Source organism: Dermacentor variabilis, chromosome 6 (genome assembly GCF_050947875.1).
Source record: "Dermacentor variabilis isolate Ectoservices chromosome 6, ASM5094787v1, whole genome shotgun sequence".
NCBI lineage: Eukaryota > Metazoa > Arthropoda > Arachnida > Ixodida > Ixodidae > Dermacentor > Dermacentor variabilis.
Window position 1 is genome coordinate 53,020,425 of NC_134573.1, and position 17,692 is coordinate 53,038,116.

The following is a 17,692-nucleotide window of genomic DNA, read 5'->3' on the forward strand; positions in this document are numbered from 1 at the left end:
CGCACAAGTAGCACGGTTGTTTATACACAAGCGAATATATTCCGTACCCACAGTTTTAAGATGCCATTCCGATATAAAAGACGTTTCACGTGATAACAAAGTAACGACTCATAGTATTTAGCCGCACTTTATTAAATTACTGTGGACAGACATCTGAAAATTCGATAAAGTGTACTAGCTACTGAAGCTGTTGGCTTGTTATAGCGTGTCTCCTGCATCTGCCTGTCGATGCTACTGTAGTTTCTCATTCGAGAATGAAATGGCAAGTCTGCACTTGTCTGGGAAAACTTTGACCACTGACTGCATTGGAATACCCGAGTGATTCCCTTCTTTTGTGCCAGATAAGCAACTTAAACTCGCACAAAAAACATTCTTCTTTTAACTGCGTGTGAGCCTCAGTGCCACACTTCAAAGGCCGTTCATTTACTACCGAAGCTCTTGTTCATTTCTATTAGAGGCTAGAAGCTTTAGCAACGCCCTCTTGTGTGTGGCATCAGCACAGCGGCTCCGCTGCTATCCTACGCGTGGTAGCTGCGTCGAGGTTCTTAACGTGTTCGGTTGATCTGCCCTGCTGCAAATTTTCTTTCTTTGTTTTTAATCTCGTGGGTCTGTGATAATGTGTGCGGTATGTTCTAGAACAGTTACGGCACATTTCTCATATGCAGCTTTAGCAAGTGAACGCGGGGGTTTTTTGAAGCGCCACATCGAGTCTGACGAACTGTCGAAATTGTTGAGTGAATCACCCGTGTAGTCATGGTTAGTCGTGAGTATGCTCATGTTTTCGTACAGCCGAGTTATGTTGAGAATATAGTTTCGTTCACGGTTCTGACGCACTCATTTTCGTTGTGCTTTCGGTTTTTTGACGACGATCTCAAGCACCAGGCAAGGGCTCCTATCTCTGCGCTATAATGAATCAGGCTATGCATGTGTACCGCGAATATTGCGGTATTGATAGCACGCTTAGTTCGCCATACACACATTCTCGTCGCCTATTTATTGCGCTATTCTTCGTCGCTATGGAATACCAGCTGAGCCACAATTCAGTAATTCTAAGAAATATTTTCGTTTCGTTGCTTACGGTAAATTGCAGAAGGCGTTTTACTCCGCTCTTTACAAGTTCAGCGGTCACTGCGGTGGGCTACTGCATTGTGCTGCAGCAAAATGTGCATTCTACTATAATGTTACAATAGATAAGCAGTGCCATGTGATAGGTCGTAATTAAAGCGAAACCTGCCGAAATGCACGATAAACGGTAGGGTACAACTATATATGGTCGACAGACCAATCGGGTTACTGAATTTTAAACGCAGATAGTCTGGCTATTCAAATATTTTACCGTTGTGAAGAAGCGTGAGTAAAAGAAAACTGTAAATGCTGCATATCTGACAAAATTCATTAGAACAAAAATGATGCGCCACAAAGTTCGATTCTGCTCGCTTTCCAGAGTACAGAATGTCTAGCGCAACGAATCTGTTGTGCTTAGCAAGACAATGACAGCGCCGTATTTTCACAGGGACAATCTTGGACACCGATGCCCTGGTCGAATTTGCACAGTCGTATGGCTGCTACTGCGAACATGACTTGTTCGGCTTGGAGACGTCACACTACCAGCCAGCACCGTCCTTCAGCATGCCTAGCGATGCTCAGAGGCTGCTGCAGCTCAAGCGGCTCGTGGACGAAGGCTTCGCCGATCGAATTGTGGTCAGCCACGACATTCACACCAGGCATCGGCTGGTCAGTGTTTGGGCAATAATTCATAGTATACCGTCATGAAACTTATAAACTTTTGGCACGTATCATTGCAACGGTCCACTAAGTGGCATGCAAAAACTGAAGTGTAAACAGTCGTTTCGCGTAGTAGTTCGGCGCAAAACCCGCAAGGTGGAGAGAAGTTGCAATTGCTACCCCCTTTGTAGCAATTGCTGCGGCCGGGTGGATGTCTGATTTTCCCTTTATTGATTACTTCTCTCCACCTTGCGGGTTTCCGCAGAACTACTACGTCAAACACTTGCCTCGGTTTCGTGTGTTGTCGACAAATTCAACTTCGCCCTGCCATCTGCTAGCCGCCTGGTTAGCTCAGATGGTAGAGCGGCTGCCCCGGAAAGGCGGTGGTCCCGGGTTCGAGTCGCGGACCAGGACGAATTTTTCTTCAACTCTGAGGCTTTTCTTTCGAGGAACACGTATGGGCTTCCTTTGTAGCAATTGCTACGATCTGGTGGATGTCTGATTTTCCCTTTAATAAACAGTCGTTTACAAGCGACATCTTTTTTAAAGAGGATACTTGAGCTCGGGTGCTCCTATATAAATACATGTACAAGGAGAATTCGTTTCTCTCGGTAACCACTGCACAAGATTTGAGGAGGTTTGTTGCATTTAAAAGAAAATCTTAGAATCGCGTGACTGTTTGTCTCGAGCTTTTTGATTTAGGTTATCAGTATTTGATTAAAAATTGGCAAAAATCTAAGTTTCTTAGAAAACAAAACTATCAAGTTTACAACTCTGCTTCTCTAGAAGCAAACACGCTTTCACAATTCTGTGATTTGCATTAGATAGTACATCTTAAGCGAACAAATTTGATATTTTACACATTAGTCTAAAGAAATCAGTCAAATGGAAATACAGCTTTTTCAACACCATAGTACACAACGCAACAAATTCCCGCAAGATTTAAATTGACAGATCGAATTTCTCCGCTTTTAATGATCTATTGGGTGCCCCTTATAGAAGCGTGATATCTGTTCTTGATGCAGAGCTATTAATTTGTAAACTTCGCTCCTCTATTTTTCGAGCTTCTCAATGTTTGAACATTCTTTTAACGAAATCGAGGCCCTAAATCGAGATTGCCCTTCCAGCAGTCACTATAAATTAACTTTATCTCTCAAATGGAACATATTTTATTAAAATCAGTGGTTTACCTCAAAAAAGCGTTTTCCCGTTTTACATGAATTTGAATAGGTCACCTTGGAGTTGGGCCCGAGCTAAAGCTTCCTATTAAGGTTGGCAACTTTGTACAAACTTTCGCATTTTGCAAGCCGCTACCTGTTGCGCCGCGGCGATGTGCTAAGACAATTGAGCAGCATTTATGATAGTAATAAACGACGCTCAGCATGCCATGTCGTATGTTTGTTGCAATAATGAAAAATTTCCTGTAAATGTCTTAGACGTCTTCCAACAGACGAACATTTGTTGTATGGCACAATGACCGCTGGCCATCTCATCAACACCCTCGGACATTATATACATTAGATGGCTCTGCTCTTGCTTGAAGTGGCCAATATACAGAAGTTAGAATGTCTTTTAAAGCTCTGGCATTATTCGTGCCATCTCGTGAAAGTTAAGCCTTAACTACAGGTGATGCTCCAACCGTATTATTGTTGTTCTGCATGCATTTAAATGCCAAAATGCTTAAGTAAATAAAGTAAGTAAATGTATCTTGAGCAAAAATACACCCATCCAGAACGAATATTACATTCACGCAAATCATCAGCTTTTCTGTTCGGCAATTCAGCTGTGAAAACGAGGCAAAGCCTGAGATCACAGGCGCCTAATGAACCAAGCTCATAGATTAATGCATCAGAAAACCAAGTTTCTTATTTTTCAGTGTTAAGGAGATACTGTTAAAACATATAGGTGAATGTTTAAACTTGCTGTCTTCGCATGAAGGTAGCAACTCAACACTTTCAGATTGTGCGTCCACAGTTTTCTTTTGATGCTTGAAATTTCTTCGTTATTTTAGCCATATAAGTGATAGTGTTTTTTTTCGTAATAAATATTAGGTTGAAGGATAATAATTGATGGCGTCTGCATAGCCTAGGGACAGTGCTGTGTGCCATCATGAGATCTTGCTTTGAGCGCTTACTAATATATAGGTTTGTTTCATTACACCAAAGCAGAAGTGACACATAAGAGAATTGAATTTGTGATATGTAATGTAGCGCATACCATTATAATATCGATCATTTTGTGTAAAGGATATCATATCAGAATTAGCAAGACGCTAAAGCTCCTTCCAATAAATTTACTGATATTGGAAGATGAAAGGTGCAACCTACACAGTGTACGCAATGACTCCATAAACTAGTCTCGCAACAAGAAAATAACATGTTCCACTTTTAAGTGTACGTCAGCGACAGAAAACTGTTAAAAAAAACTTTGTGTCACAGTAGGTGCGTACTTGAGTTTTCATCTTGTTCTCTCCGCCATACTTGTGTTGCCGAAGTCACTCAGAGGATGTGATTTAGTTCTCAAGTATGAGGTGGCATACCAGAGTGGTGATTTGGGCGAGATGGAATGGCTGAGCCGCAGTGACGGTCATGGCAATAAGTAAAATGAGGGAAAAAATACTGCGAGTACAGTGTGTCAGCACTATTGTGTCCTGCTGTATTTTCCCCCCTCACTTGCTTCGCCTAGTGCGTAGATCCAAACATTATGACCTTAGGTTGCATTGAAACACGGCGGCAGAAATATCAAGTGTCTCAACTACACTCGCGAATTGGTTTTTTCTGTGTTCGTAGTTTCCGCCTCTCTCGCTGAGAATGTAGCAGAAGAGGGCGCAAAATTTAGCGGAGTCACAGCAAGGAACTGTATGGCGCGATCACCAGGAGTGTGTATTAGAATGCGGTAAATTGCCATCAATATCTTAATCATTGCCTACAAATAACCACGGTAATCAATTCTGTTCTTATTGAATGTGCATTTGTTAGTTTTCTTAACTGCAGAGGTAGTGCGATAGTAGGCCGTCCCCCGGATGAGAAGAAGTAGGCTTCAAACGCTCTACAAAGTCAAGAGAAAAGTGCACACATGCTTTCGAATCATGGATTCAACATAAATAACAACATTCTTTTCAATAAATAACAAGCACAAAACCGGCACTCGTACCACATAATTGATGATAAGGCGCAATTATAACAATGCGAAGCTCGTAGCGCTCTTCGCATACGTTTCCCAGTAAAGATTAGTGTTGCGCAAGCTGCTGCCGCGACGACAACTTGCGACCTGAGCAGTGACGTGCCTTGCCTTTCGCATGTAATATAACCAGCTTAGCAACTGATTTCATTGTTGTCGCAGCACCGCTATAGATAGGCAACGCATAGTTAGGACTCTCGAGGAACAGCTTGAGTACAAGAAGCGGTAAACAGACAAAGAAACAGCAGCACGACAAGCGGCAGCGCACTGCCAAAGTTACGATTACAGCCATTCATACGATTACTCTAAATTACCACCACTACCATTACTCTAAAGCAATAAAGCATTGCATACCCCCATCTGCAGTTGTATGGGTGGTTTTCAACAGCTTCACAGGGCATCAAATTTCGCAGGCTCCGGGGGGGCAAGTTCATTTTTTTACTGAGAAAAGTTCTGCCACGCTCAAGTGGCAGGCTGCATGGTCACTATAGCTGTACACCAGGTATATACTAAAATTATTTGCACATTTTGTCCCAAGTGCATGCACTTGCGGAATCAAATATGAACTGCTGCGTTCATGTTCTGCAAGAAAGACGAAGGATCACAGCTAGTACGGCGCAGCGGAATGTGAGGGTGGCTAAAATGCATAGTAGCCCCGTAGGTTATTCATAAAATGAGCAAGTTAGTGTGTTCTATTTTTTTTATTGACGCCGAGTAATTTACACCTTGTCTGCTGCATGCTAACGCTGCGCGCTTGGGCGAAAATGTATGTGCACGACTGTCTAAAAATTAAAAAAAAAACAAGTACACAGCATTGCGAGCGCTGCCAACGGGACAACTATTAATATCTGCATGGTACACACGGTAGTTATAATAACGCAACGGCAATTGTTTGTGATAAGAACGATGCGCCAAGAAACGAGCAGGAATACTGCTCTGCTGTGTTATACTCACAAAGTGACCCGCCATAGTTGCTCAGTGTGTATGGTGTTGGGCTGCTGAGGGCGAAGTTGCGAGATTGAATCCCGGTCACGGTGGCCGCATTTAGATGGCGGCGAAATTCGAAAACACCCGTGTACTTAGATTTAGGTGCACGTTAAAGGACCCCAGGTGGTCGAAATTTCAGGAATCCTCCAGTAAGGCATGCCTCATAATCAGAAAGTGGTTTTGGCACGTAAAATTCCCTAATTTAATTTTTTAATACTCACAAACTAAGCTTCTTGTACATTCAAACACATATGTGCGCGCGGCTTCGACCGTGTAGTACATCTCTGTCAATCTCTTTACGCTGACGAGCAATGAACGCGACGGTGCAGCAAATTTTATCTGACACACAAAACCAGCACATCTGGACACGGAATAGCAAAAAGTTTGCAAACCGCCGACTAAGACGTACGATGCTGGATGACTGGACAGGAAATCAAGATCCAAGAGGTAGTTGTGTAGCGGGTACCTATAATTTTCTAAATTTTTCTTAGCAAAAGCCTCTGAATTTATATGCTCTTTATTTAAAAAAAACAAAATCTGCTCTAACACGGAGCTTGGATGGTTGAATAGCTGCTGTTTTTATCTGGCGGATAATACGCTGGCTCAAACGGTTTTCCAAACCTCCGGTAACAATACCTAATTTTTAATTTTATATTCAGCTCCTTTATTGCATCCTGTTAATGCCCGTGTTCTTGCCAGATAATTTTTATTGCATATGCAACAAAGGTTCAAAGGAAGATAAGCGTTTGAGATAAGAAACGGTTCTTGAGCATGGGATGTCGCTGGAGTCAACGTTTCTTCAGGGCAATAACTTTGTGACGCCGAGAATCCCGTTATCTAAATATTGTCTTCCATGAAATCGACCATTGGGTTTTTTGCAAAGCTTGTCATAACGATCTTCAACACTTTTTTTTCCAGATGAGGTATGGCGGACATGGTTACTCCCACATCTTACTTAACGTGGTGCCAGCCATGCTTCGACGGGGGTTCTCAGCCGACGCAGTGCGTGCCATCACGCAGACCAACCCGCAGACCTGGCTCGCTTTCTGGTGACACACTAGGTTATTCCTGTTTTCACGAGAGGCTGCGAAAACGAGGGAACTCGTTTAATTTTTCTTCTGGTCCTCGTGCCTGAAAATAAACGTTATTTTGTCGTGTCATCGCGACACCGGTAGTTTATTTAAAAAGTGGATCACTGGCCGGTAATTTTCACATTTGTTTCCCATGTGCGCTAAAGGCTGCAGAGAGACACCAACAAACGCAGACCCGTCCATGTCTGTTCACATTGTAAATTAGGAATACAAAACATAATTAGTCTCTCAATTCTTGTATTGTTACTGTTGTGCTGGTGTTTCACTGCACATCATGCTGCCTCAGAAAACTTCCATGCAGCACTGCTGGCCGACAAAGACGCGAATTAAGGTTGGGAGTCAGAGGGGTTCTGCCATCGAATCCTACATCACAAGCTTTCGCATCCCCTTATTACAGCAGCCATGCGGAACAACGCTTATTCGTGGGTGCCTTCGCTTCATTTCAATAACCTGATAAGAAACAATTGCTTCCCCATAAATTTTTCTATCCGCAATACTACTACTATCCACAATACTATATGCCAGCGCAGCAGCTGCAAATGAAGAAAATTTGTACTTATATATTACGAGGGACACATGAACAAGTTGGTTTTGTATTCTGAAGCAAAAGGCATGACAAAAGAATTGTGCAAACTGTCTCTGTGTCCTCGTGCGTTGGGAAGCAGCTCACAATATTACGTCACATTTACTGGCCAGCGGGCTAGGTACACCATTGGGTATCACATATGCAGTACTTGAATTTAGTTGTCAAGGTACTATCCTGTCACGGTTATACACGAGCGGGAAAGAGTGCCAATATTTAATATTATACAGTTATATATGACGAATTTGTCTGTTTTTATATAGCCATTCCGCCTTTGCAATAAAGCCGCAATGTAGACTAACAGATATTTATCGTCGAAAAAGGTTGTCCACATACTCAAGCACCTGGCCCACAATTCCCCAAACTTACTTGTATTCCAGTTATGTGCGACTGCAAAGGACATCAGGAAAGAATGTTGGCAGTTTTAGGAAGGTGACATTACGCGCATGAAATTTTTTTGCATCTTCATTGTGCGAACATTGGTACCGACCATCGAAGAATGAGGCGGATGGTAATGATTGACCCCCCCCCCCCCCTACGTGATGCCTGAAAAGGACCCTGATGCCTGAATGACAAAAAATCATGAGCAAAAGCTAAAGAAACTGTTTAGCGCACGACACGGAGGTGACAAGAAATTTTGAACAAAGGTACGACCTCCATTAGCGTGACTTTTATATACATTCACGTGGAGGACGCGACCGCCATCCCGGGGGGCTGGAGGAAACTAGACACGCGTGACATTTCGGCGGAACCGTCTCCACGGGAGAGCGAAAGGAAAGAAAATTAGATATGCAAACGCAAGCGCTTGGAATGCCGACAAAGTGAGGGCAGCACGAACGCAGAAATGGTCAACGTGGGTCCAAGTGTAGTATTTGTTCTTCGCAGTTTATTATGTGATACGGGTTGTATTTGCACCTAATAAATTGCACTTATTTTTGGAATTTGGCGGAGTGCGGTTAAAGTTTGCTTCAACTCCGCCGTGGGTCGGCCCAATATTGAACAATATTCAGGATCGGCCCATGCTTTTGCTCGCGCAGAACAAGATTGCACGGAAACCTAGCCGTAAACAGATTCATTCTAAAATAAACAATCACGGCAGAAGAGAAAAAAAAAATGCGCGCTAACACGAAATACCACTTTAGTTCGTGAAACGAGGCTCCTTGTTTTTTTTACACATTCACTATACGGCTTCCACAACACCAATTCGTGTGAAACGCAGCTCATGATATTCAAGCAGAAATTAAACATCATTGAACAGGGTTCCTTAGTCGATTGTATCCCCCTGGATTCTACCAACGCTCTTGAGAAGATGAATCATTTATTTCTACTTAATCACTTATGTTTACATGGTACTGTACTTTGTCCATACTTTTTCTTATCAATTTATATTAAAGAGTCATTAACTTGTGCTTCATTTGAAAGGCACTTATTTGCTGACAACTGCGCAGTATTGCAGTATCTTGAGAAACATGCCGTAGTGGTAACACAATGTATCTTCAATCTGGCAATAACTCTTTCTAATTGGTGCAAAAGTTTGTGAATGGAACTAAACATTGATAAATGTAAGCCTATGCGCTTAACCAGATGCACTTATGAATGGCGAAGTTATTACCTTGATAGCGTCCGCTGGCAAATACTACGTTCTTACAAATACCTAGTTGTTCCCACTTCGACCGACCTTACTTGTAGACTTCGATTAACTGTTTAGCTAACAATGCTAGCAAAGCTCTTGATACCGTCGAATGAACCTTTCGCATGCACCCTTAAAGATAAAACGCTTCCTTGATATATCACCAATCAATCAAAAACTGCAATATACACTGCATCAGTGTGGAACCAGTTCCATAAAAAACGCAAAATATGTGCTATAAGTAATGGAAAAAATTCCTTTCTCATTATCCTATTTTACCATAATAGAGATGCCACTACATACGGCATGAAATCTACCATCGACCTACTGTTATCACACTGCCGTAGTTACACCAGCTGTGTCTTTTTCAACATGGGTCGCATTATCATTCTCTGCGAAATCAACTGCTTTTCCATCCACATTATATGCGATCTTGCCTGGACCATTACTACAAGGATTAAATTCTATCATCATAAACTAACGTTTCCTATCAGTCCTTCTTATCATGAACATCCGAAAAGTGGAACAACCTTCCTGCGCGCAGCTCACATTTCCGCCAGAGCTTAAAGTGAACACCGAGAATTGCTTAGCTTGCATCGTAAAAAAAAAGCCACTCTGCTGTATACTACGTTATAGCGCAGCTCTTAGGCGCCGTTGCTGCGCCGAGCGTCGGCTTCGGCGTAAAGAAGCGAAGGATGAAAGAATCAGAATCAGAATCCACTTTATTTCCAACACACTAGTTGGGGGCCCCCAGGCAAAAAGCTGTCGCTGACAGCTTGACGGGACCTGGGGGCCTACAGAGAGCAGCAGGCAGTGGATTTCACAAATTCGAACAACTGTATATACATATAGACATTATGAAGAAGAAGTGAACTTGTTTCATACAGATGCAGCATACAGATTATGACATTGCAGCATACTGATGCAGCATACAGATACAGACATTATGAAGAATAAATAAACTTGTTTCATACAGATGCAGCATACAAGGTGGACACTATCACAGAATGCATAAACGGTGCAGGAAAATGTAGCAGTCAGGGGAAACGAGAAAAAGTTCATTGCTTCATCAGGTAATCACGCATCTCCGATTTAAACGTGCCAAGTGGGGCATTGAAATTAATGTGATTTTTTAATAGGTTATATAGTGTTGGTATGCAGTAATCCAGCCTAGATCTACCGTAATTTGTACGTGTACGCGGCACTGGTATTAGCCTGTTACGTATGCTGTAGTCATACGGGGAATGTTGTGTATAGTGTGGTTTATTTTTATACATATAGAGAGATAGTTTATAGTCATATAACTTAGACGCTTTAAGCATATTATGGTTAATGGATAAGGGACCAGTGGGTAATAGGCTGGGGTGTTCATTAAAGTTCTCAAAGATTCTTAATACCTTCTTTTGGAGCCGCTCCAGTTTGTTATAATTGGTGGTTGTTGTAGTGCCCCATACTAAAGTGCAATATGAAAGATGTGAGTAAATATTAGCGTAATATATTGCATTCTTCAGTGTTATTGTAAATAATTCCCTCAGTCTGTAGAGGCCACCAACTGCTTTGCCTAATTCAATCGTGAGCTTAGTAACGGGAATGTTCCAAGACATTATTTCTTCGAACCAAACCCCCCAAAATTTTTCAGATGCAACGCGCTGCAGGGCCATTCCTTGAAAGTTTAGGGTGAGTTCGAAATCGCTTTGTTTGTTGAAAGGTTTAAAAATATTATATTTAGCTTTTTATATTTAAAGTTAATCTGTTGAAGTTCAACCACTGTTCAAGGTGAATTAGATAATTGTTTATAGTTCTGTTTAGGTGGGCTAAAGTTGGTGTTGAAAAGAAAATATTAGTATCATCAGCATACATGACCAGCGTGGGAGAATTAGGCACATCACATAAGTCATTGATATAAAGTATAAACAATGAGGGCCCTAAAACCTCAGGCACTCATGTTTTACCACAGTAGTCGGAGATGACAAGCCATCGACTTTCACACATTGTTTTCTATTGTAAAGATAGTTCATTATGAGATCATAAGTGACGCCACGTAGGCCGTAGTCATGCAGTTTTGACAGCAGAATATTATGCTTTACACAATCAAATGCTTTTCTTAAATCAATGAACAATCCCACAGTAAAAAGTTTGTTTTCTGTGTTGCTAAGAATTCCATTCTTGATTAGTAATGACGCCATTTCGGTAGATTTCCCTTTCTGGAAGCCGTATTGTGAATCATTCACAACGCGGTATTTAGTGAGAAAGTTTTTGAGCCGTGTATGAATGACATTCTCAAAAACATTGGACAAGATGGGCAGAACAGATATTGGTCAGTAGTTTGCTATATCACTGACTGCTCCATCTTTGTGAATAGGGGTGATGCGTGCCAGCTTAAGGTCAGAGGGAAATATACCAGTCTCTAACATTTGATTAATTATGAATGTCAGCGGTAAGGCTATAATAGACGCCACATGCTTAATAGGGACAGCACTCAGGCCATCCAACACGGTGGCGACGTTGTTTTTAATTCTGGAAATGAAATTTGTGACTTCTTGTGCAGTAACCGGTGAAACAATAATTGAATTAGCCAGTATTGTACGTGCAAACTGTGGCGTTTTAGTACAATCACTATGGCTATGCGGAGACACGTAGTCGCCAACGTTGGAAAGAAATTCGTTCATTTCTGTTAGGGCGTCTTCATCCGTCTTGCCTTGAGCAAAAGCTGCAATATTAATTGAGCACTGAACCTTAGAGTTATTAGACAAATTATGGATTTCCTGCCATAATTTTCTTGCACTGTTGTATATTTTAGCAAACAGGGACTGATAGAAGGAGATCTTAGCCTTTTTTAAATCAGCGTTTAATTTATTACGATATGATTTGAATTCTGTAAGCAAGGCAGCATCACGTGATTGAACGAATCTATGGTACATTTTGTTTTTGGCTTTTATTCTTTTATGCAAGCTGTTTGTAATCCAAGGCTTGCGTATTCTTTTGCTTCGTTTTGTGTTATGTATCAAAGGGAAATGTTTTTCATAGCAGGCTATGATTTTCTTGAGAAAGATACGGTAGGCCTGATCGGGATCACTTTCGGCGTAAACATTGTCCCATGCAATCATTTCAGTATCAGAATAAAAATTGTTGAGCGAAGCGGAGTTAATGTCGCGATAAGTTGGGTTGTTATTTTTGTACTTTGTGGGAGCTACCGGTATAAACGTAAAAATCGGGAGATGATCACTGATATCAAGGGAAAAGACACCTGTTAAGTACTGGTCGCAAGGAAGGCTGGCGATGCTGATATCAAGAAGTGTGGCGCTAGTTCCAGTAATACGCGTAGGTAACGCAATCAGATTTGCGCAGGCAAAAGTACGAAGGATGTTTTAAAAATGTTCACTGGGTGCGTCACCACTGAGCATATTGATGTTCACGTCGCCCATTACTAAAAAGGATGTGCGCATTGAGTGTAGACTGGGCAGCAAAGTTTCCATGAACTCAAAGAATTCAGACTTAAGTCCTAATGGTGGCCTATAAACTGCTGCAATAAGAACATTCGTAAGTCTTACTACTAGACACTCTACATTGGCTGTAATACAAGTTAGTTCATCAACAACATCACAAGCAATACAATTTTTGATGTACAGAGATATACCTCCTCCACGGTTAGTGGACCGCGTAATTCCGTGATAATTATATCCTGGTATATTTGGTGGGTTATCGTTTGCAGAAAGCCAGGATTCTGTGAACAATATGGCATAAAATTTTATCGATAGGCTATCCAAAAACATGCGTAAGTTGTTCATTTTATTTTTAATGCTACGAGCGTTTAAATGGAATGCACTGAAGTAAGTAGACGACACGTCAGTGTTGAATTTTTCAATATCATAGTATCTACATTCTGCCATGGCAGCCATGACTGTTAGGTTATACCCAAAAAACAAACGTTATATCAACGCCAACCTTAACGTTGCATTTTATCCAGATCTTCTCGGCAGGCAATCTTTAGCATGTCTGATGATTCCGATTTCCTTGCGAAGATTTTTCCGCCATGCGTCCAAACGAATTTCCATCCTACTTCTCGTTTTTTTTGCATTTGCGGCTCCCAGTAACTGCTTACCCTGCCTTGTTAGGTGCTCGTTGACATATATAGGCCCAGTTGTCCTAAAGCCAAGTACTGTCGTAGACAGGCGTGCCTTCTTCGCCTTGGCCAGCACAGCATTTCGCTTGTCCCGCCGCACAAAACGTACCACAATGTTCTTTACGCCAGTCTTATTTGTTCCAACTCTGTGGCAAATATCAACCTCATCACGTGCCAACGGCTCACCCACGGCTACACAAATCTTTTGGACAGTGTCAAAAGGCTCTCCCTCATCAGGCACGCCTTTAATTTCAAGGTTGTTCGCCCGTGAGTATTGCTCCAATTCTTCAATTTTCGTCTGTAGTTGTTTATTTTCACCAGCGAGTCTTTCGTTGCTGTTTCGCATTGCGACAAGTTCTTCACGTAAAGTCTTCATTTCCAAGGTGAGCGCATTCACAATATCACAGCTTTCACTGCAATGTTCCACACTTTGTTTGAAGGAGCGAAGTTCAGCACGGATTTCACGTTTGAAATCCTCGAATGCTTTACCCAGATCTCTCCCGCTTGCCATGACAAAATATTCAAGGGAAACAATGTTACTCCTGTTTGGCAGCAGTGTATGCAGCAACAATGGCAGGACTTGAAAAGGTAATACGATCTTACCTGTACAAAAAAAATGACTGGTGAGTGTTGTAGAACCCACACGCACTGCTGCCAAACTGGAGGAAATACGCAGGGCAGTCAGTATATGTAGGCAGCGTCCGGTAGCTTGGTGGGTCACAGCGCAGACGCGGGGACGTCGGCGTACACTAGCTGATCCTGGCGGATAGCAGTGCAGAGATAGCCGACGAAAACGGCGCCTGTCCTCGTCAGGTAACTGCCTTCCTTGCGCAGTTTCAGCCACGCAAAAGCCGATGGATCGCGCCGAGCAAGAATGCACCTGTACAAAAAAATTACTGGTGAGTGTTGTAGAACCCACACGCGCTGCTGCCAAACTGGAGGAAATACGCAGGGCAGTCAGTATATGTAGGCAGCGTCCGGTAGCTTGGTGGGTCACAGCGCAGACGCGGGGACGTCGGCATACACTAGCTGATCCTGGCGGATAGCAGTGCAGAGATAGCCGACGAAAACGGCGCCTGTCCTCGTCAGGTAACTGCCTTCCTTGCGTAGTTTCAGCCACGCAAAAGCCGATGGATCGCGCCGAGCAAGAATGCACCTGTACAAAAAAATGACTGGTGAGTGTTGTAGAACCCACACGCACTGCTGCCAAAATGAAGGCGGAGCCGTATATGAAAGGCGGGAGGCGCGAACGGCGCAGACCATTGAAAACGGCCCCTTCAGTGACGTGCGGGCGAAAAACTGGTGTCATGCTGGCTCGCCCGACCACTCGTTGCATATCTGTATCTGGTCTCAGTCGGATCGCTCGTTTCCTACTATCGTTTCCTCGCGTCAACTTTCGCTCACGCTTGTTTGGTTTGGTTTGTTTTGTTTTGTCTCGTTCGAGTTTGTTTTTATTGCAATAGTTTCAGATAATTTTTTTCTACAATGATGAGGCCAAACCTAGACGTCCTGATGGAACACTTTTGCAGACAGATCATGATATGAGGTTCTGTACAACATGGACCATGAATACAAGTACATGGTGGCACACTGCGTACCATATTTTCCATGACTTAAGAACGCGGTGATGCCACAACAGAAGAAAGCACACCAACATGATCATGACCAGTGGCCCCCTGTCACTCTATACGTAAGACATGACTCGCCTTAAGAACAACGGCCCAAAAACGTAAAAAGAGCGCCGACCTGTCAGGAGACGAAGGAAAAAGAACGTGACATCGCGCGCCAACATAGAGGAGGCCAGATTTGCGTGATTTCACGTGGCTGACACAGCTACTCGCCACCAGTTAGTGTGGCGGCTCTGCCGCAGCTGCGCTTTAACGCCAGCGGCACGCCGCGCGCGTTTCACGGATAATTTGCAACGAGCGTTTCTTTTCACGAATTGCCAGCCGTTTGCGCACGGGTGCGAGAAGGAAAACCTGAGGGCTTTTGCCCCTCGAATGTCTCAATATGCCTACGTACTACAGAGGGAGAGGTACTTTGCTGTTTTTGAGTCCGTTTGTCCATAGGCGTGCCGGCATTGCAGTCTGAGGTCGTGTGTGTGCTGATCGTCCACAACTTCTCCTCGTTCCCCTTGGGTGTTGCTGGTGAGTTTGTTGCATTTTCTTTTGTTGGAATGGTAACATACGAACTCGTTTGATAGTCATAAGATGATCAGTGAACCGGTAAGATCAACGACGAATCGTATTACTTTAACGCTGTGTGTAAAGGTGCATCGGACGTACATGAATTTGAGAAGCTAAAGGTACGCTGCATCTAAAGAATGCAGGCTTTCTTGCACCTGTGACACTCGTGCTGAGTCAGTCATGCCAGATTATACGTTTCTGGAGTCTTACCGCGCTCTGCTTTCAAACTACCATCGCTGATTTTTGCGGGAGAGCTGTGGGGGCCGTACCAGAGACCGGGCCTGCTCTTATGAAGCACTATCTTCGCTCGTGCCATGCTTTTCGTATGCTGCTCTCCATGACTCTTCAACATCATATTTAAGGCTCCTTTGTAGTCACATAAAGATCATTTTGCAAAAGTACGAGCAAAACTGTGTAGGCGTGTGCCAGGGAACTAGCGCAACGGGAGCAAAGCAGGTACGTCCGACGTATATTTAGCTTCTCCCGCCTACCAATTTTTGCACATGCTTTTCTGGAAGGACATTTTTTTCACAAGGGAGACTGCTGTTCGTGACTTTTGAAAAAGTCACGAAGAGCAGTGTACTGAAAGTCATGGCACGAGCCAAGATAGCTGTTCCACGAGAGCAGGCCGGGTGTCTACTACAGTTCCTCGTGCTCCTCCGGGAAAATCAATTATATTGAATATAGAGCACTTAATGCCCTAGAAAGGTATAATGTGGCATGTCTGACTCAGCACGAGTGCCACATGAGGGAAAAAGCCTGCATTGTGGATGTCCGACGTACTTTTAGCTTCAGGGAATAGCGTACGTCTGACGTACCTTTCGACACAGTGTTACAGTTATCCGTTTGGCTGTCATTCTTACGGGTTCAGTTCTCGCCTCGAAGCTATCGCACGATTTCTTATGTTACCGTTGCGATAAAAAATACGCAACAAACTCCCAAGCAAGATCCATGGAGCACGATGATAACTTGTGGACGATCAATACACGCACGACCTCAAACCGCAATGCCGGCACACCCAGGGACAAACACATGCAAAACGAACAAAATAAAAATTTGAGGCTTATCAAGGTTAAGCCCAGTGGATGCTTCGCATCCACTGGGCTTAACCTTAGCGTATTCTTAGCGTTTGGAGGCATCTTGACCGCATACACGCCCGGCGCAAAGACGCTGGCGCGGTTGCGGGCACAGAGACTGACGCGACGGCGGGCGCGCGCCGCTTCATCCCTGGCGTGACGTCACATATCACGTGATGTAGCGAGGTGGCGCCGCGTCGCGTGCGACGGCGCGAACCGAAGCGTGGAGGCCTCCGCCGGGCGACGTCCGACGGCGCGATATGAGGCCCCATCTGCAGCCGGTGTGACGTCATCACGTGACGTCACATCATGTGATCTCACTTCAGAGTCAATGGTGGCCACCGCCGGGAGGCGACCGACGGCGCGATATGAGGCCCCATCTGCAGCCGGTGTGACGTCATCACGTGACGTCATCATGTGATCTCACTTCAGGGTCAATGGTGGCCACCACCGGGCGTCGCGCGAAGGCCCGAAACCTACGTTAATATGCTTCACATAAAAAATTCTGTGTAGCACCTAGGAAAAGTCCGACATTCGAGGAGAAAAGCCCCAAATTCATTTTCTCTTACTTTCTTGTACACACGCCGGAGCCAAACGACTGCCGATTACTAAAATGGGCCAGTCGTCTAGTTTGTACGGGCTTTCTGCGGGGACGATCGCTCCGAGATAACAGAGTAGCGCGCGTCGTCTTTTCAGCAATGGCGCCATCCATAAGGCATCCGTCGAGCCCGTCAATACATAGCGCTGCCTGAGCGATCTCCCTGAGGCGACTGCTCTGACCCTTGCCCACGTGTCGCCCGCGCTCTGACTCACCGTGGTCTCGCGATTAGCGAGGAAGTGGCGACAAACTTGCCTTGTTGGCAACATGTCGCACGAGACGGATTGTACGCGCCAGCAAATATATCGTGAAATGAAACCACGTGTGGATCTGGCCTCAGATTTTGCATTAAGTATCCGAATCGTCGATGATCTTTTTTTTGTGACTGCGTTATGTTTGTATGTTCCTTTATGCTCTGAGTGTAACCACTACCCGCTGTAATTCCGTGCTGCTCTGAGGGTATATAATTATGAAGAGTATTTATTAGGGAAATATATAAAATTCAGAAAAAAC

At 43.8% G+C, this 17,692-nt stretch overlaps 1 protein-coding gene and 1 pseudogene across 2 annotated transcripts in view; both read left to right on the forward strand.

Annotated features, from left to right (window-relative positions):
* Positions 1-7,071, forward strand: part of LOC142584793 (N-acetyltaurine hydrolase) — a 52,531-nt gene extending 45,460 nt beyond the window's left edge. For both annotated transcript variants that reach the window (XM_075695061.1, XM_075695060.1), the window contains exons 6-7: positions 1,514-1,734; positions 6,811-7,071. In XM_075695061.1, the coding sequence (XP_075551176.1) occupies positions 1,514-1,734; positions 6,811-6,945 (356 nt within the window). In that variant the 3' untranslated portion in view covers positions 6,946-7,071. The remainder of the gene's footprint in view (positions 1-1,513; positions 1,735-6,810) is intronic.
* A 1,339-nt stretch (positions 7,072-8,410) lies between these two features.
* On the forward strand, positions 8,411-8,592 carry LOC142586419 (U2 spliceosomal RNA; annotated as a pseudogene).
* The last annotated feature ends 9,100 nt before the right edge of the window (positions 8,593-17,692 follow it).